Source organism: Otolemur garnettii, unplaced genomic scaffold (genome assembly GCF_000181295.1).
Source record: "Otolemur garnettii isolate 467f Iridium unplaced genomic scaffold, OtoGar3 scaffold00015, whole genome shotgun sequence".
Taxonomy (NCBI): Eukaryota; Metazoa; Chordata; class Mammalia; order Primates; family Galagidae; genus Otolemur; species Otolemur garnettii.
Window position 1 is genome coordinate 10,324,641 of NW_003852410.1, and position 20,147 is coordinate 10,344,787.

The 20,147-nt window shown below is 37.1% G+C and overlaps 1 protein-coding gene across 2 annotated transcripts in view; it reads right to left on the reverse strand.

The window, feature by feature from the left end:
• The window catches only part of CNTN6 (contactin 6), a 311,477-nt gene that overhangs the window by 39,595 nt on the left and 251,735 nt on the right, over positions 1-20,147 (reverse strand). For both annotated transcript variants that reach the window (XM_023510687.1, XM_003785488.2), the window contains one exon: positions 12,173-12,300. In XM_023510687.1, the coding sequence (XP_023366455.1) occupies positions 12,173-12,300 (128 nt within the window). The remainder of the gene's footprint in view (positions 1-12,172; positions 12,301-20,147) is intronic.

Consider the following 20,147-nt stretch of genomic DNA (forward strand, 5'->3'; position numbering starts at 1 on the left):
ACATGCAGACTAATTATGTCAAGGCTTATGTCAGAATCATTTAGTGTAAGTTCTTTAAACACAAATGGGACTTGTTGCCAACATCAATGGCCAAAAGCAGTATTGCATATCACTATCTCTAATCACATTTTTAGAATCCAGGGAATGGCAATTAAAGGTGTAATTGGTCTCACCTGACCATGCAGAAAAATATTATTTTTGGTCATTCTTTCTGCGCTGTTGTTTTTCTTTTGTACCGTCCATCCAGTTGAAATTGCCACCTGAGAGTGACCATCTTTCAGTGTTGCTTTTCAGAATAATAACTACTAATGTGTTTCTGAAGTTATAAAACTCCTCTCAAAGGATGGAAACATGTCTAGGAAAAATTATCAAATTATTCTTCCTCTGTACAAACATGGGACTCTGCCTCTATTTATCTACGAAATTATAGAATACGTTGCTAAGATACCAAAACACAGTAAACTAGTACATAAATAGCACTTCAAACAGGTGATAAAAGTCTCTGAAATTTTCTCTCATTACTTAACTTGTGATGACTAGTGATGATTTTAATATGTGATCTTCTTCATAACTCCTTAGGACGTCAAATGGCACTACCTATTAACACATGAACCCTTTCCATTGCCTTTTATTTCCTCTTCCAATACCTGCTTCCATCTGGGATCATGTTTTTTTTCTATTGTAGAAACTTCTCTAACATTTCTTTTAGTACAGACCTGAAATCAAATAGATATTTTTCCAAAGACCGACAAGGGGCCAACAAGTACAGGAAAATGTGCTCAACATCACCAGTCATCAGAGGAATGCAAACCCAAACCACGATGAGATATCACCTCACCAATTGTGACAGCTGTTGCCAAAAAGACAAGAGATAAGTGTCAGCTAGAGTACGAAGCAAAGAGAAGCCCATAGTCTATTGGTGGGAATGTGAATTGGTACAGCCATTAGGGAGAGTAGTAAGTGTGTTCCTCTAAAAAGTGAACTAATATACCATCTAGCAAATATCTCTAGTGGGTGTCTATCCCACAGGAGGGAAATCAGTTTGCGCATGTTCATTTCTGCACTATTCATAGCAGCCAAGATTTAGAGACAACCTGCGCCCATGAATGAATAAGTGCATAAAGAAATGGGGGTAAATGAACACAATCGATGTTATTCAACCTTAAAAAAGAAGGCGATACTGTCCTGAGTAGATGAACCTGTCGAACATTGTGCTAAGTGAGATAAGTCAGCCACAGGAAGAAAAATACTGCATGAATGATCTAACCTATACTTATAATATAACAAAGTCAAGGACATAGAGACAGTGCAGCGGTGGTTACCAGGGACAGACAGAGTCAGAGGGTGTGAAGTTACGGTTATGAATTGAGTCTGGATCTCACTCACTTGAAGTACTGATCAATTTTTTCGGTTTCATTTTTTACTAGTCCTTCAGGTGCCCTGATGAAGGTTGAGTTGTTTAGCAGACTGCCTTTTATTTGTTTTATCCTGAACCTTGATTTTTGTCTCCCTCGTACTGTGAGACTACCAAAATTTACGGTGAGATATTTGGTGCTTTCTATTTTGTTTCTTGCATTCCTGATTTGTGTGGCTCATGGACCGACACATTTTTGGAGGACAAAAACAGCAGCAGAAAATGATGGGTTCCCCCACCTGCCCTTTTCTCTGACTCCAGATATTGCATCTCACGTCGCAAATGCCTTGGCTGTTGTCACAATTCCTTCAAACTGCTATTTTTATTTATATTGTAATATCTTAACAATGTTTGTGGTTGGCATCAGTGGGAGGTTGGTGTGATCAAATTAATTTAACTAATCAAGACAGAAAATTCCTCATTATTATGAACGTTTCATAACAGATTAATTGTGTTAGTAGAGATAGTTAAGCCACTTATGGGTGGGTTTTTAGAAAATATGATAGCTTGATAAATGTTGGGATTGATGTCCAGTGATGAAAAAAGTGAGCTATTTTGAACTGACGTAGAAACTCTCAGCAAAGAAAAATTCAAATTGTTTATTCAATCATTTATTCGAAATTATTCCATTAGCTATGGATTCTTACCTTCTCCTAGTTCTATATCAGTATGGATACCGAACAAAAGAAACAGAACTGAACTGAGCAGACACTGGAGGATTTCTATCCTACCAGGAACGAAACCTCAGTCTACATTTTAATAGTGACATTCTGGCTTCTAGAAGGGACACGAAGAATCGGGATAAATACTTTTGAAGCTGTAAGTGGTTTTCCAATCTTAACATGACATTTTTTATCCTGGGGAGGCCAAGGTTGGAGGTTCACTTGAGCTCAAGAGTTCCAGACTAGCCTGAACAAGAGCAAGACCCTGTTTCTACTAAAAAAGTAGAAAAATTAGGCAGGCGTCAAGGCTAGTAGTCCCAGCTACTTGGGAGGCTGAGGCAGGAGCAGTACTTGAATCCTGGAGTTTGAGGTTGCTGTGAGCTAGGCTTACAATATGCTACTCTAGCCTGGGGCAACACAGTGAGATTAGGTCTAAAAAAATAAGCCCCCAGCTCGGCGCCTGTGGCTCAAGTGGCTAAGGTGCCAGCCATATACACCTAAGGTGGCGGGTTCGAATCCACCCTGGACCTGCCAAACAACAATGACAGCTGCAACCAAAAAATAGCCAGGCGTTGTGGTGGGCGCCTGTGGTCCCAGCTACTTGGGAGGCTGAGGCAGGAGACTCACTTGAGCCCAGGAGTTAGAGGTTGCTGTGAGCTATGAAGCTACAGCACTCTACCCAGTGGGACAGCTTGAGGCTCTGTCTCAACCCCCCCACCAAAAACCCCCCAAACTCCCATTTTATCCAAATAATTCTTTGGTGCTTATATATGGCAGGGTATATTTGATGTGTGTGTACTGAGGGGCACACAGGATTTTTAGCCGGATCCCCAACCTCTGTCTATTAGATGTTAGTAGACTCCTCAGTTGTGAATACCCAGAATATTTGCATACTGGGCCAAACGGCCCCTGGGAGACGAAATCATCCTGGCTGATACCTGTTTGCTAGAGCAACACTCTGGGAAAGAGAGGCAGTAGTGGCTCCCACTAAACGGCTCAGTGAGAATGGAAGTGGGGTGAAAGAGTTCAACTCTATGACTCTGGAAGCCAAAGCCTTTGCTGGACAAGTTGATAGGGGGTTTTGGAAAAAAGAAAAGAGTTTAAAAAAAAAAAAATGACTTCAAAGATTTGGTCTGAACCACTGTCAGTGTAAACTGTCATTAATAAAGTGGGGGAAGATGACAGCTGAAACAAAGTTTTGGGAATAAGAATCAGGAGTTCAATGTTAGGATGTCGTATATTTGAAAATGAAGATGATAAAATAGCCAGTTGGATTCTGAGATTAAGGAGAGAGAATTGACATGGGTAAACACAATTTGAAGTGAGTGGGGGCAGATAGAGCTATAAAAATGGATACCAGGAGAGAGAAAAATGAAAAAATATATGCACACATATACATGCATTTATAGACCAATTTAGCTATAAAATAGACTGTCAGTTTAGGAGATTTGACATCTATATAATAAGGCTTTCAGGGAAAGGAATGGAATTTTAAAAATCACATTATTTAAGGAAGTATTTTAAGATCAAGGACTATGGATTTCCAGAGTTACAAAGCCTCCTAAATGCCCAGTGTAATTGTTAAAGATTGATTTGCACCATGACACATTTTCTGGAAATGGCACATTTTCTGGAAATTGTATGAAAACAGGATTCTAGAGAAAGAGAGGGAAAAGATGTCACAAACAACAGATCTGAAGCCCAAATGGTTTCAGCTTTCACAGCAGAAAAAAAGCTCAAAATTTCTGAAGGATAATGATGTCCGATCTAGAATTCTATTTGCAACTAAACTGTCAATCAAGTGTAAACATAAAATAAAGATATTTTTCAGACATAAAAGATTTTCTAAAGATTGTGTCTCTCTTGCCTTCTTTCTCAAAACCCCATTAGGGGATTTAATCTATAAAGTAAGAGAGTATATTAAGAGAGAGAACGGCATGGTGTTTAGGCAACTGAGCTCCAACATACAAGGGCAGGGTGACGTTGAAGGGAGACAGACTTGGGGGATGAATTATCCTCAAATCCATAGAAATCTAAGCAAACAAACAAAAGTAGGAAAACAAACGTGGGAACATCAAAGTGAAAACTGTGAAATAAATCTTGGACAGAGAAAACAAACAAACAAGGAAATTGGTGTGACAGAGTCATTTATGTCCCTACATGTAGCAAGCCAGAAATGAACGATGTTTAGTCTTTATTTAATATACTTTGCCTCCCTGCACACACAATATCTAAGACTAGAATGTGTTATATCCTCTTAACCAAATGCAAGGCTTTCTGGCCAGACTTGTGTTTATATAGATTAGACTCTGCATTCAATACTCACGTTCTATCATGGTCAATATATTCTGGTTTACCTGCTGGTACCATTACCCATTTATCTTCCACTTCCATATTTAAATTATTTAGAATAAATTTCAAGGCTCAGTGCCTGTGGCTCAAGTGGCTAAGGCACCAGTCACATACACCTAAGGTGGCGAGTTTGAATCCACCCTGGGCCCGCCAAACAACAATGACGGCTGCAACCAAAAAATAGCTGGGTATTGTGGTGGGTGCCTGTGGTCCCAGCTACTTGGGAGGTGGAGGCAGGAGACTCGCTTGAGCCCAGGAGTTGGAGGTTGCTGTGAGCTGTGAGGCTACGGGCACTCTACCCAGGGGGACAGCTTGAGGCTCTGTCTCAAAAAAATTAAAAAAAAAATAGAATAAATTTCCAAAGACTTCCTGGCTTGGCGTCCATAGTTCAGTGTTTAGGGTACCTGCCACAATCACTGGGGCTGGTGGGTTCGAACCTGGCCCAGGTCTGCTAACCAACAATGACAACAACAACCAAATAGCCAGGTGTTGTGGCAGGGGCCTGTAGTCCCAGCTACTTCAGAGGCTGAGGCAAGAGAATTGTTTAAGCCCAAGAGTTTGAGGTTGCTGTGAGCTATGATGCCACAGCACTCTACTGAGGGCAACATAGTGTGACTCTGTCTTCAAAAAAAGAAAGAAAGAAAGACTACCAAAGACTACCAAGAACCTCAGAGTAAAAAAAACAAACGATGAACCAGTCTAGAGAAAGCACCGTCTACAATTTGAGATGTCTAAGTGAGAAAACATTTGTAAGCCCCATGCAGGATTACACTATTTTCCTAGCAAATAATAATGTAAAATGCAAGGACAGATCTTTCATATTAACAAATAATCAAAACAGGGCCTGACGTCTATTTAAAAAGATTATGCACTGTAGATTCTACTTAATACATTAGATACCCCAACTACTCTGTTTTAAAGCTGTTAGGACAGAGTAGGCATTGACTAGGTACTCCTGGCATCGTATTTGTATTTCTTAAAAGAGATAATGTTCACTCAGACCTATCCAACTGTATAACTTTAGGCTGGACTATAGTAAATTGTAGGATCAAAGACTTCTGCTGGTTATAGGAGATGGAATTAGAAAATTGTATTGTGCTTGGCCGTAGGACCTGACAGAAAGAGAATGTTTTCTTTTGAATATTTTATGTTGGGATGAAGGGAGTCAAGATGAGAAAATAAAAGCCAGGAGAGGAAAATAAGGCTGAATTCGAGGCATCTGATTAGTTTTCCCTGCCTTGCACCGTCCAACCCCGTTTTTCTCTTGGACTCGAAAGCATTTGCTAACTGCTGGAGTATTCAAGATCCAGAGACTGAAAACACATCCCTTGCTTCTGGGAAGTTTTTACATTTTAATGACACACTTTATTCCTTAAAAATGGCACGAGAATATAAGAGACCACTGACCAAGTTTAAAGAGAGAATGCCCAAGAAGTCAAGTAACCTGATTAATTATTGTAGGGTCAGAATGAAGTCAAGATAAAATGATTAAACTTCCAGTTCCTAACCAAATACTCAGGGCACAAGTGAGAACAAACATGTACAAAGTTTGGAGGGAAACTGAAGACAAAAATACTGAGATTTATTTATGTATGTATAAATATACACACACGTGTATATATGTGTGTATGTATATACATGTATGTATGTATGTGTATATATATCTATGTGTGGGTATTAAGATTAAGTTTATTAGTTGAAGTTTAGTTTTGATAATTTTTGATAAAAAGAGAACAGGGATAGCTATTAGTTTATGCTAAATAAAGGAAACCAGATACAAAAAATATACATTATACGATTACATTGGTATGAAATCTGTGGATGGAAAAAAATCATAACAATGGTTATTTCTAGGAATGGAGCAGGGACAGGGATTCAGAAGGGACTTAAGAACTAAAAAGTTCTAGTTATAGGGTGATGGCAATGTCCTCCGTTTTGTGGGGTTTGGGGTTATAGATGCAATTTCCAAAATTCAGTGAATGTCTTCTTGAGATTTATATATTTTGTTACATGTAATTTTTACATATATGAAACACATATAAATAAAGATTGAACTCTGATGAAAGAAAGCTGAAGTATTTATGGGAACATATTAACATCTGCAAGTTACCGTATTTTTATTTCTCTGGATTTCAACAATGCCATGTAAAATTGTCTTAGGCATTTATTAATATATAAATTCACTAGAGGATGAAAAAGAAGGAAAACAAAAGTTCTGGCCTTACTGACACAGGAAGCTCGGGCAAGTACTTTTAGTAACCTCTGCTTCCATCTCCCCTTGTGTAAAACAGAGATAGTTATATCAGCTTCAAAAGGTGGTTCTGGCAATGAGATGGTATACGTACAGCCCCCACTACGGTGCCTAGCACAGAGTATGTATTTAATAAGTGATAAGCATTACAACATGAAGAAGAATACAAACAAATGCTCCAAGTTCTGCTCTGGTTAGTAACAGCCAGTTAATATAATTACAAACGCCGTGCATTTAACCACTTTAAGGAATGGTAAGTACTCTTTTGTCTGGCCTCTTTCATGTGACATGAACTACAGACTATCACACTATATTTTTATTAAAAATGAGCAAACTAAACTTTAACAAGAATAGGTTTAATCTGTGCAGTACAAATCCTTTGAACAATAAAAAAAATGGTAAACAAAGAATGCATTAATATCTGTTCTTTACACTAGGTGATATACGATATACTTTAAGAACAAAAATAAGTTGCTGAACATACTTGGAAATTAAACCTGAGAACTATGTGTCACGTTTTTTTAAAGATTACATACGAAATTGTTAGGAAGACCAAAATATCATCAATGCTAGTGGGCTTGCTTAAATTGATGCTATTTTGTTGTTGTTTATTTTCACATTTTTTTTACTTGCAGAAAGTACGGTATTCAGGTTTTGAAAATTCACTCAGCCTCATTTGCATTATCGGAAGGGGAAAGAAATTTCAAAAATTCAATTATGTATCTTCTCTCCTTGAAATTAATTTTCACCATCGATGATTTTAAGATAAAATCTTCTTTCTACCAAACGCTTTAAATCATGTTTTGTAGAAGGTTGGGTATGAAATCGAACATTTCTGGGGAGATGTTAGCGCTGCCGGGAGATTCCTTTGGTGTTTCCAACAGCTAACTACAATTACGATGAACGTATTCTGGTATGTCTTGCCACGTCTCTGAAATTATGCTTTTGGTTTGCTCAGTCAAACTGGTTTTCTCAATAAAGCTGGGCTCAGTATCTCCAATCCTTTAAACTGCCTTTTAAAGCCACTAAGCCTACAATTATCTACCTACCCTGGGTATTGCTCTTACTAAATGTAGACCCATATTAGAGAATACTCTTATTCTGCTGGAGAAAATAGATAGGCCACTCGGTACGCTGGTATAATAAAGACTTCTATCACAAAGAATAAACAACTAAATGAGCAGCAATAAGCTTAATTTGCACATTAGATATGCTTTTCCAAGTTCCGACATTTCGGTGGAAAATAATGCTGAAGCAATGAGGCCTATAATTGAACATCCAGAACTTCTCCAGTGGGGAAACAGAAACAAATGTTGCCTGCAAACAAGATCATTTTTATAGCCTGCTGTTACTCTGCTTTTTAATAATTTTCCAAATGCCAGATCAAATAATTTCCCCTTTTATGTGATTTTCATATACCTCTTAATGTATGTACACATTGTAGTTTTAATCTCAGTCCTCCAAAATGGGAACACTCAAACTCTCTTCCTTTTTGATTCCCTGTTCGTGCTGACGGAACACGGCCTCAGATTACACCGGGCATCTTCAGAGGCGCTGTCGAGGCTGCAGCTAATTGTGCTCCCAGTGTTTGGATGGAAAATTGCCTTACCCCGCTGTATTAGCGAAATAGAAATTTCCACCATACAGTGCAGATAACTTCAGAATCCTCTTAACACAGATAAGCCCTATCAGCTAAAAATTAAGCTGGAAAATATCTGACTCTTGTAACTATTATCTTTTTACATGTTATCTAACCACAACATTTCTTGCATGACTGAGGCTGATAAATAAATTCAAAGAGAGATGATTGTTTTATCAGCTTTAACTGAAATTTCTCATTTGCTCCTTGCCACTCCATTACAGTTACGGTCACTACTTCCTGATTCTGGTTTGAGAAACAAAATTATATTTAACTCTGTAATGATGACAATCAGATGGACATCATAGATGCAGAAACACATCTATAACACACACAGGCACACTCACGCGTGCACACACAACCACACACACGCACACACATACACTAAGCCATCTTAACAACCAAATGACTATATACTTACTAGTCAAGAAAATAGTTGGATCAACATATACTATGATAATTCTTCCTCAGACTAAGCTTCACAATTGTAGCTTGTAAAATAATAATTCCTTGGCAGTGATACTTTCCACATTACTACATAAAAGAAAATTAGTTACAGCCGTCTAGTTAAGATGCGTGCTAGTAATCGACTTAGAACTGTTTTCACAGCGATCACACAGTTTAGTAAACATTATATATTACAGATCAATAATAAGCACAGTTTCTAAAAAATATTATATTTATACTGTACGAGCATTTTTTAATGTATTTGTTTAATTACGTATGATACACATACTTATTATTTATATTATTTATATTGCTTAGGGTAGTTCTTGCCAGTGGCAAAGAAGCAAAAGACCCCCAAGTCTCCTTGAATTGGGTTGTAGCTATTTCATGATTGTTAAAAAAATAACTAACAAATTTTTCTTCCTATTGTTAGATTTACATACATGAAAGTAGCTTGCTATTCATGCTTACTGACATCCCTTATAATAATCCGTGTGCTTTTTGCATTTGTACATTATCCTCTGATACTGGGCTATAAATAGCAGAGCAGCGAGTTCTCGCCCTAAAGTTATTCGGATTTTCCTGTAGGCTCAGGCTTGCCCCCATCAGCAGAGTGAGGAGATAGATGTCTATTACAAACATAAAACTACAAATCCTAAAATTGGGAATGTGAAAGCGTTTAAGAGGGTTGTTTTTTCTTTTCTTAAACTTTAATGCTCTTTTCCACAAAATGTCCTAAGGAGCTTAAACTCTGAAAAATCGACAACTGTCGGATTTTAGAAAAAGGCAGTCAGGATGAAAATTATCCCTGGGAACTAAGAGGCAGAAGGCAAAGCCTTTTGTTAAATCAATAAATATGTATCGGACACGTACGGTTCCTGACAAAATTCTAGGACTTGTAGCTCCACTGATTAAAGTGAACAAAGATCCTTGCCCCCTTTTAGTTTCCATTCCAGAAGAGAAAGAAAAACCAACACTGCGGATGTGATCAGTAAGTCAGTTTATCAGAAGATGAAAAGTGAACAGAAAGAGCCACACTGATTAAGTTAACCAGGAATCAGGGTGGGACAACTGTGTTCCAACAGCCTCAGCAAAGAACTCTAGAAATAGACAAAAAATGCCAGCTTTTTTTTTTTTTTTTCTAAACTGAGCCATCTTTTGGAAGTATTGATTTATGTGTAGAAAAAAACCCAGAATACCTGGGGATTATGAAATGCTTTATGGAATATCTGAAAATGTAGATCAATTGTTTTCCATCATAAGAACTAGGAACCTAATTAGCAGAAAACGTGGCTACATTAAACTGAAATATGCAGTTGTTACATTCAGAAGACAGGATAATTGACTCTGAGTTTCTCAGTTAATATTTTTCTGAGTCTTCATTTTTTATTTTTCTTCCATCAATTATTAGTGAACAGTGAGTATCTTTTTTTTTTTTTTTTTCCTTAAGACAGAGTCTTACTCTGTTTCCCAGGCTAGACTATCATGACATCAGCCTTGATCACAGCAACATTAAACTCTTGAGTTCAGGCAATCCTTCTGCCTCAGCCTCCAGAATAGCAGAGACTACAGGCACCTGCCACAATGCCCAGCTAATTTTTTCTATTTTTAGTAGAGACAGGGTCTTGCTCTTGCTCAGGCTGGTCTCCAACTTCTGAGCTCAAGGGAGCTCCTGCCTTGGCCTCCCAGAGTGCTAGGCTTGCAGGTATGGGTATCTTGATGCCACAGGTTTGAGAAACATTTGAAATAAAGAGACTATTCATTCAGTTGAATCTAGCCATTAACATTTTTTTCCTTGTTCTCCCGAGTGGAGATCCTTATCACCATATTTTAACAGCAAAACAATTTAACAGGCCACCAGTAGTCTATTGAAGATTTAAAAAAAAAAAACAACCAAAACCTAAATTTCTACTACTGATTTCCCTTATCCTTTCCGTTTTACATTTCAATGTCACTTGAATTTTTGCATACCTGGAAGCCTTAACTTCAAGACCTTTTAATCTTTCACCATATTTTAATCTTCTGCTGTAATAAAATTGATGCCTACTACCTATACTTCCTTAGTGTAAAATGATGGAATAAATCTTTTTTTTCCTTTCATGGACACATTTCTTCAAACACAAAGCATTCACACTTTTCAGTCCTTGAATATTGCCAAGAATTTACTGGAGATGTACCCTCTTAAATATAGCCATAGCATACACCTTGAAACAGTGAGTCCATCTCTGTCTCAAAAATTGAAGACAATATGATCTTAAGGAAGTGAAGGTTTTCAAAATGTGCCACCCTGGTTGGCTTTTGACATAGCAAGTTTCATCAGTCACATTTCCCCAGAGTGTTTCAGACAATTGTCGACATAATGTAATATGCTTGAGACAAGTTGACAGAAATATCTTCCAGGATTAAAGGTGGGTGTTTATTTTCCTGGAGACATTTTAAATGATAGGTGAAGTGTGGCAGCTAACTACTTTTTTATTAAATATATATTTTTTTAATAGAAAAGATGAGAAAGTGCCAATTGCAGAACTTAATCATTTGGGCTTAATTAGCCTCTCAAGCTGCTTTATCCAGACAATCATTTCTTTCATCCAGGAGGCAATGAAGTGATAGAAGTGACATGGCTTCCAGTAAAAATGCTAGTTTATGAGCTGAGATTCGGTGATGTAAAGTAGCAAAGATGGGGACTAGGTATTTCTAAAACTAATTATGTCCCTTGGTGATAAATGTAGAAGCATTTGAACTGGCGTTAGCTTAAAAATCTTAAAGATGGAGCATACAGTTTAACCATCTAAAATTGTATGAGTTTATCTCTTTACTGTGATGGGAATATAATAATCATTCATGTAAATACTATTATTTTAATTGCTTTCACTTTGAAAACAACTTCTTTTTATTTACGGTTCATAGCATATGGAAGAGACTCTGTATTTCACTAGTTTTGTACTTACGTACCCTACCTACTCAGAGTTATGTAGGTAAGTGAACCAGTTGTATATCCAGCTATTGTATCTTGTTGTATATTATTTTTATTTACTTGTAAATATTTCATACAAAATGAGAAATTCTGATAGACATTTAAGCAAGAAAAGTACTATCCAGTGAGTGACTTTATCAAAAGGTTTATGGTCTGAACACTAAAACAACTGTGAAAATCCAAATATTTCAAGTGCAAATTTTAACTCTGCCTATTTAGACACTGATGTCATTTTCAACTGCCAAAGGACCATGGTGTCCTACTGGCAAAGTGCACGTGGAATTAATGAACACAGTGACGAATCTCTCACATAAACGGAGCAATCAAATATTTTACATACACAATATAATAGAGGTTTGATGCTGTAATAGAAATTCATCTATTCATGCACATCTCCAATGTTCATCAAACACAGATGAAGATACTACAATACCTTTTACTATGAGGCTGCCGGTGTTCTTGGCAATGCCAAACTGATTTGTGGCTATGCATGTATACGATCCACCATCTGACCTGGTAACATTATATATCTTGAGGCTACCATCCTCCAAGAGAAACACTCTAAAAATAAAATGCGCAATTAGTGGAAGGCAGGCTCTTCAACACTGGTAAATCAAAAGTGCTTACTTTTTTACTTTAAAACATTACTAAAAATCATAGATGGATGTGATAATATGAATTTACTCCTTCTCTATCATTCTGTTCCTCATTGTGAGCAATCTCAGCCTCTACATATTAGAATAGATGGCATTTGCTTTTATTTTGACACTATATTGATGATTATTATACTACAACTTGAATCATCATTGTGGATTTCACTGTACATTAAAAATCAAATGAGTGTCTGGTGTTTTAACACTCAAATGTTTGATAAGAAATATAACTATAAATGGAAATATAACTATAACTATAAATAAGAAATATAACTATTTGCTGTGCTGTTTGGAAAGTCAACTCGCTGGTGAAAATTGAACTTGGGTTTGGAGAAATACAAGCCAATTTCCCCATTGTTTGGTCTGTGTCTTTCTTTTTTTTTGTAGTTTTTTTTTTTTGGCCAGGGCTGGGTTTGAACCCACCACCTCCAGCATATGGGGCCGGCACCCTACTCCTTTGAGCCACAGGCACCTTCTTGTGTCTTTCTTTATAAACATGATCTTCTTTTGCATTTTCGGTGACCACACAGTGCAGTGCTGAACACGGCAATGTTCACCAATGCTAGTGAATTAAAGAATCTAACTCCACAGTCCCATTGCTGAAGGGCCATGCCTATTACTGTCCTACCCCATCAAAAATGAAAAAAGAGTAGTAGAAAGATGAAGTTACACTGAATTAAACATTCTGAAAACATATAGTGTACAAGGAAAAGATATCTATGTAAGAAATTCCAATCTTTCATAAAATGATCCATATTAGATTTTCTCTGAAACTCAAAAACAAAGCCAACATCAAAATGTCATTATAATCAGAGGAAACCCCAAGATTTGTTTCTAAAACTCAGCATCAATTTTTTTTTTTTTTAAGAGCAGACAGGAAATGGAAAATAAAAACATTTGCCCAATTTGGGGTTTCTATTTTTTATGTTTTATAAATTTAGTTGTCAAGCCTTTAGAAACCCATTTCTAAAAGCAACAGTGGATAGGTAGGACTACACCAAAATAAATGACAACAGACTCATTTTTGACTATAGCTTTAAAAGAAAAAAAAAGGCAACGGAAATTGCATGCACGTCACATTCATTAACAATAACAAAATAGCATTTGTTGTATTGCAAACATGTCATTGTTTCTAATATATGTATAACATGTAATGCAGCTAATATAATTAATTACCCAATTTGAAACACAGAGGATATCAGCCAACTGCAATTTGTATGAAAACAGCTTCTGACATTGGCTTTATTACTAATCATGAATTCCAAATTCTGTTATCAGTGAGTAGAAGAGGCCACATCTGGGTTTACAGCGTTCTGTGGCACATAATCAGACTTTTTAAAAAGTCATTGGCATAGAGTATTCCTCCAAAACAGACATTTTATACCTTCTTTAATTTCTGAAATGTCTAGTTTCCAGATACCAATTTACATTTACAATTGAATTATACTGCTCTTGACACAGTAACAAACCTATCCTAGTAGGCAGCAAATTTCTGGCCAAATACAATTCTTTATCTGATTCAATTAAAAGAGGTCAACGTAAGAAGCATTTGGGTGAACCATCTGCCTCTAACATTAGGAATCACTGAGAATTTTCAGCAACATAGAAATTTTAAATATTGGTGACAAACAATGTCTATGACAAAAGTAATATGTCTGCTTATATCTAAAGGCCATCAAACAAATTTTCCAAGCACCAACCCAATGCCAGTGTTATACTTCGTATAATTATTTTCTTAACTTTCAGAAAGGTCCAATTCATGTCCACCAGGGTGCCTCACAGACACTGGTTTCAGGCACAGTGGGTTTTTAATCATGTTTACTAAAATGAACTGAAATGATCATAACTGAAATTGGTTATTCCTTAGAAATCTTAATGCATCAATATTTCTCAAGTGTCTGTCATTATCTGAGGTACCAAGAAGGGGACTAAACTGAGAAAAGGTAAAATCCGCCTAAGACTGATGAGCTAAGGATCAAAGAATGAGTTAAGATTATATTTGATTATCTCTGGCACTCATGTTCTTTCTGGAACAACTACCTGTCCTTACTTTTAGTAAAATAAATCTGCATGTTGATTATGACCCTCTAGAAGTTTCTGTTTAGTCAACATTAGATGCACTAAAGGTAGTTCATGTGTTTGCTCCCACATATGAGGTCTCATTCCAGTCTGACTGAATCAAAGTCTGCATTTTCATAACATCCCCAGTGACTAGTATCATAAAGTCTGAGAAGTTCTGAGCTATTTGTTATAAATTAATCTATAAAATGTATCCTTGTTTCCAAGTAAAAATGCATCTTACTTCATAAGATCAATATGCAAAAATTTATAATATTTAAAATATTAAACATTAAATGTTATATGAAAATAACCAAGGTAGCAATCAAATTGATTTATCTTTTCTTAAAATAAATTATATATATAAAATTTTATATATAAATAAATGAATATTTATATAAATATATATGAATATAGAATATTCAATTATATATATATATGAATGTAATATAATGAATGTTTATATAAATACATATAAAATGAATATATATATATATTTTTTTTTTTGGGGGGGGGAGGCAGAGTCCTACTCCGTCACCCTAGATAGAGTGTCTTGGAATCAGAATAGCTCACAGCAACCTCAAGATCTTGGGTGCAATGATCTTCTTGCCTCAGACTCCCTGGGTACCTGGGACTATAGGCACCTGCCACCATTTCCAGCTAGTTTTTTCTGTTTAGTAGAGATAGGTTCTCCCTCTTACTCAAGCTAGTCTCAAACTCCTGAGCTCAAACAATCCTCTTGCCTGGGCACTCCCAGAGCACTAGCATTACAAACATGAGCAATCGCACCTGGCCCCAAATAAATAATTTTTTTTTTTTTGAGACAGAGCCTCAAGCTGTCCCCCTGGGTAGAGTACTGTGGCATCACAGCTCACAGCAACCTTTAACTCCTGGGCTCAAGCCAGTCTCCTGCCTCCGCCTCCCAAGTAGCTGGGACCCACCACAACACCCGGCTATTTTTTGGTTGCAGCCATCATTGTTGTTTGGCGGGCCTGGGCTGGATTTGAACCTGCCACCTTAGATGTATGTGGCTAGTGCCTTAGCCACTTGATCCACAGGCACCAAGCCCAAATAAATAATTTTTAAAAGTCTCTCTAGTCACCTAGGATATAATCGTTCAAAAATTTAACAATAATTAAATATTTTATGGCATGATAGTGTGAATGTGTCAACTTATCATTTAATTGTTCCTTTCATTAATAAGAGTTGTTAAAAGAGCAAAAAATTTAATCTTGTGGCGGTGCAATGGAATAAAATCACCTAATCATTGCCCTAATATAATGCAGAATAATCAAACAAGAAATGTGAAAGAAAAGTAAGAATTTCTAGTTCTTTTACATATTTAAACATGACTTAGCTAACATGACGTCCAAAAAAAAAAAAAAAAAATACCACTTAGCCAAGATCAAAGTCTACCAAGCAATTGGCATTTTTAGATAAGGCAGAATGCACATGGAAGAATTAACTGGAACATTTTAATTGGTGGTTTTGGTAACATTCATAGGGAAAGATTGATTATTTTTTCTTTCTTTCTTTTGGAATATTCAAACAGATACTTTATCTGGAAAGCTGGTAAAGTACAGCAATGAAAGATGTTAAAATATTCTGCCTCCATTGCACATAAGCTCCTCTGGCATTTAACAACAAGCATAGCCAGAAATATAGATAAGCTAGGCTATCTGTAAAAAACAGGGGAAAAATTCTGATAATAAAAATGGAGAGTTTTGTGAATAATTAATAAAGAGCATATACTCACAGGGAAGACGACAGAAGACAATAAAATGATTGATTGCATATTATTTGTATATGACTATATTAGGATTTAATGCTAAGGTGATACCACTAATAGATAATGGGTAATAAAACTTATATATGGAAATACACGAGCACCTGGGAGCATGGAAAGGCTTCCAAAAATTCAGGAGCAATTTAAATACATGGTGGGAAGTGGAGCAATGCTAGGACTTTTTTTCCTTCTTAATTCATTCAGTGAATATTCACTTAATGCCTACTATGTTTAAAGCAGTATGTTAGGAATAGATACCTGAAAATAAAGACTACTAAATATGAAGAGTACTCTTTTCCATCATATTAAAACTCATCAGTCAAAGTGTATGAGCTATTATGTAGAACGACCTAACTCTGCCCAGGCCCTAGACTAAGTGTGTAATAAATGTCACCTCACCAAATTCTTTTTTTCTTTTTTTTTTTTTTTTCAATTTTTGGCCAGGGCTGGGTTTGAACCTGCTACCTCCAGCATATGGGGCTGGCGCCCTACTCCTTTGAGCCACAGGAGCCACCCACCTCACCAAATTCTTAAGACAAACCTTTGAGCTTGCTCTTGTTACCATCCCTATTTTACAAATCAAGAAACAGGTATAGACAAAAGCAATAATTGACTCAAAGTACTGACTAGGTAGTGTGGGACCAAGGTTCTCACCAGGCCTTTCTCTGTGATCAGGGCGTGCTCATTCCAACCAGGGTCTTTTGACTTTGAGTTTCCAAAACGTCTTTGCTAATAGTATAGTGACTAAGAGAGCATAAACTTTAAATAAAAGTGTGTGTGTGTAGAATTTAATTTGCACAGGATGACCTGTCATACTAGAGTTTCTTAATCTGACTTTCTGAGAACCCAGTGACTCCCTGAAATGTGATGAGATACATGTCCATATTCTCAGGGCTTCTTAGCTTTGGTGAGCTCCTAAAGGCAGGCCGGCCAGTCCCATGTTATGAAAGAGTTTTAGCCATAAGCCATCTTACCATGGAAGGGAATAATGATTTGATGCTAATATAAGAGTGTTTTTCTTTCTTATTTTATCCTGTGCAGTTACGACATTGCATGCATCCTAGTAGAGTGGGTTTTGGGGTAAGAATGTGGGCTTTGGGGTCAAAAGTGCTGTGAACAAATATCCTCCAGATATCTTTCCAAAAGGAACACACTAGTTTGCAATCCCACCAACAGTGTAGAAGTGTTCCCTTTTCTCCACAACCACACCAGCATCTGTGATTTGGGGATTTTGTGATATGGGCTAATCTTACTGGAGTTAGGTGGTATCTCAAAGTAGTTTTGATTTGCATTTCGAGGAAAGGGGAGAGGGAGGCTAAAGGAGGGGGGAGAATGGGTGGGGGGAGTGTGATTGATGGGATCACACCTATAGTTCATCCTATAAGGGTACATGTGAATCTTCCTAAATGAAGAATATAAATGTCTTAACACAATAACTAAGAAAATGACATGAAGGTTATGTTAACCAGTTTGATGAAAATGTTTCAAATTGTATATAAAAATAGTACACTGTACCCCATGATAGTATTAATGTAAACATCTATTATTCAATTTTTAAAAAAAGGTGAAAATTAATTAAATAAATAAATAAAATGCCACTGGCATTTGTATATTAAAAAAAAAAGTGCTGTGATCAAAACTGAATCTCAACATTTAATTTTTTAATGGCCTGGATGAAATTAATTAGCTGTCCAAGTATTCAGTCTCCTCATCTGTAGCTGGGGATATTAATATTACTGTATTACACAGTCATAGATTAAATGTTAACAGTTCAAAACACTAAGCACTCTCCCTGATGTCCAATTAGCAACAACAGGTAAATTTTCAACGAACTAGTTTCCCATCCTGCCTAAGAACATAAGCACTTCTGTAACTGCACAAAGAATAACAACAAAGAAAGGAAGACATGTTTTGTCACAGTTCAGTCTGAACATGGAGTCCTGAGGAGTAGACACCAGGCTTTTATAAGGCATCTAATGCCAGCGTGACTGTCCCCAGCATTGTTTCACTGCTTAAAACCTGTCCTTGAATTGACACAAAACTTCTTGTCTGTGCACTTAGCTACTTGGTCTTTCTGATTCACATTGTTCTAACTTTTATTTTATTATTTTGTTTGTTTGTTTGTTTTTTATTTATTGCCCTGGGTAGAGTGCTACGGTGTCATAGCTCACAGCAAACTTAAATTCTTGGGCTCAAGTGATCCTCCTGCCTCAGCCTTCCCAGTAGTCAGGACTATAGACACCTGCCACAGTGCCCAGCTAGTTTTTTCTGTTTAGTAAAGATAGGGTCTGCAAGGTGCTCAGGCTGGTCTCAAACTCCTGACCGCAGGTGATCCATAATCCACCTGACTGGGCCCCCTAAAGTGCTAGGATGACAGGTGTGAGCCACTGTGTCAGCCGTGTTTTGTGGCTTTAACTAAGCCATGATTATCAGCCCTCAGATTGTCTTGGTTTCCATGTCACGCGTTCTGATATTTGAAGTATTCATGTTTTTTCCTTACCTTTTCCACTATAATCCTTTCACAGCTCAGTTCATCCTTCAAGTCTTTATTTTTTAATATCCACTTAATTAGAATATTTCACCTGTTCACACAATGGCATAGTAAAATTTTCCTTCAATTACCAAAGTTCAGTATTCTATTGAGATGATTAAATCACAGCTCATGGCATTTGCATTTAAAGTGTTCGGTAAAAATTAGAATTTAAAAATATTTACGTGTGTAAATATACTGTTTTAGTCTATGACCATTCCACTGATAGAAAAATTAATAGTTAACAATTATAAGGTACCACTCTCTTCCTCTTACTGCCTGATGGTCATAAAAAGGTAGAAATTCAGAGCAGCAAGCTCTGCCATGACTGTCAGAGGACGGTGGGCAGACTTCACAGAGGCTGCAGAAAATAGAGGGTGCGGACAACTAAGCCAACAGCACAATGTACGTAAACATTCAAGGTGAACTGGTAAGGTAGAGGCAGACTTTATATATAATGTTATAATTAGGGTGACCAGACATCCCGATTTTGGCGGGACAGTCCCACTTTTCAACAATTTGTCCCGTGTCCCGCAGCGTTTTTAAAAAGTCCCGCTTTTTGGAAAGAATGCACGAACAGGCTGGAGAACAAGAAGGGAATATACGGTTTTCGGCCACCATATGGCTATTTCACCAGAATATGAGTTTTATATTATTTTTGTTAATTTTATAATGTTAAACTGTAATAAATAATTGCTGAGAAGTGATTACTGAGAACTGCTTATCAAAGTTTGCCTTGTTGTCAGGCCCTGCCCGGTACTGTCCCCTGCGCTCCGCGCCCCCGGCCATGTTGTCCCGCCTTACAGATATTAGAATCTGGTCACCCTAGTTATAATACATAATGTTATCAAACATTTCAATCTTCCTGCTCTCTGGGAGGGTAGGTCAAGGAAAGAGAAAACAAAAGTAACAGATGTCCTACCATTTGCCTGATCTCATAGCCTTTGCCTTCTATTTGACTGGCTACGAACACACCAGGAAGGAAGAGAATCACATCAAATTAACTTGCAGGACTTGTCCACCTGCAACACGGACTCAAAGTTGTATCATTCCAAGAAAATAAAGAGACTAATGTGGAGTCAACACTCCATACCCTTGCTTTGCTGGTGCCTCAGTCCATTTCGTGTTGCTATAGCAGACTACTTGATACTGGGTAATTTGTGAAGAAAAGAGGTTTATTTGGCTCATAGTTGTGGCATCTGGAAAGTTGGAGATGGGGCAGCAGCCTGTGGCGTGGACCTCAGGCTCCTTCCACTCATGGTGGAAAGCGGAAGGGGAATGGACAAGTGCAGAGATTACACAGTGAGAGAGAAAGCAAGAGAGGGAGAAACTGAGGAAGTCAGGCTCTTTCTCTTTATTTATTTCAGATTAAAATGAGGGT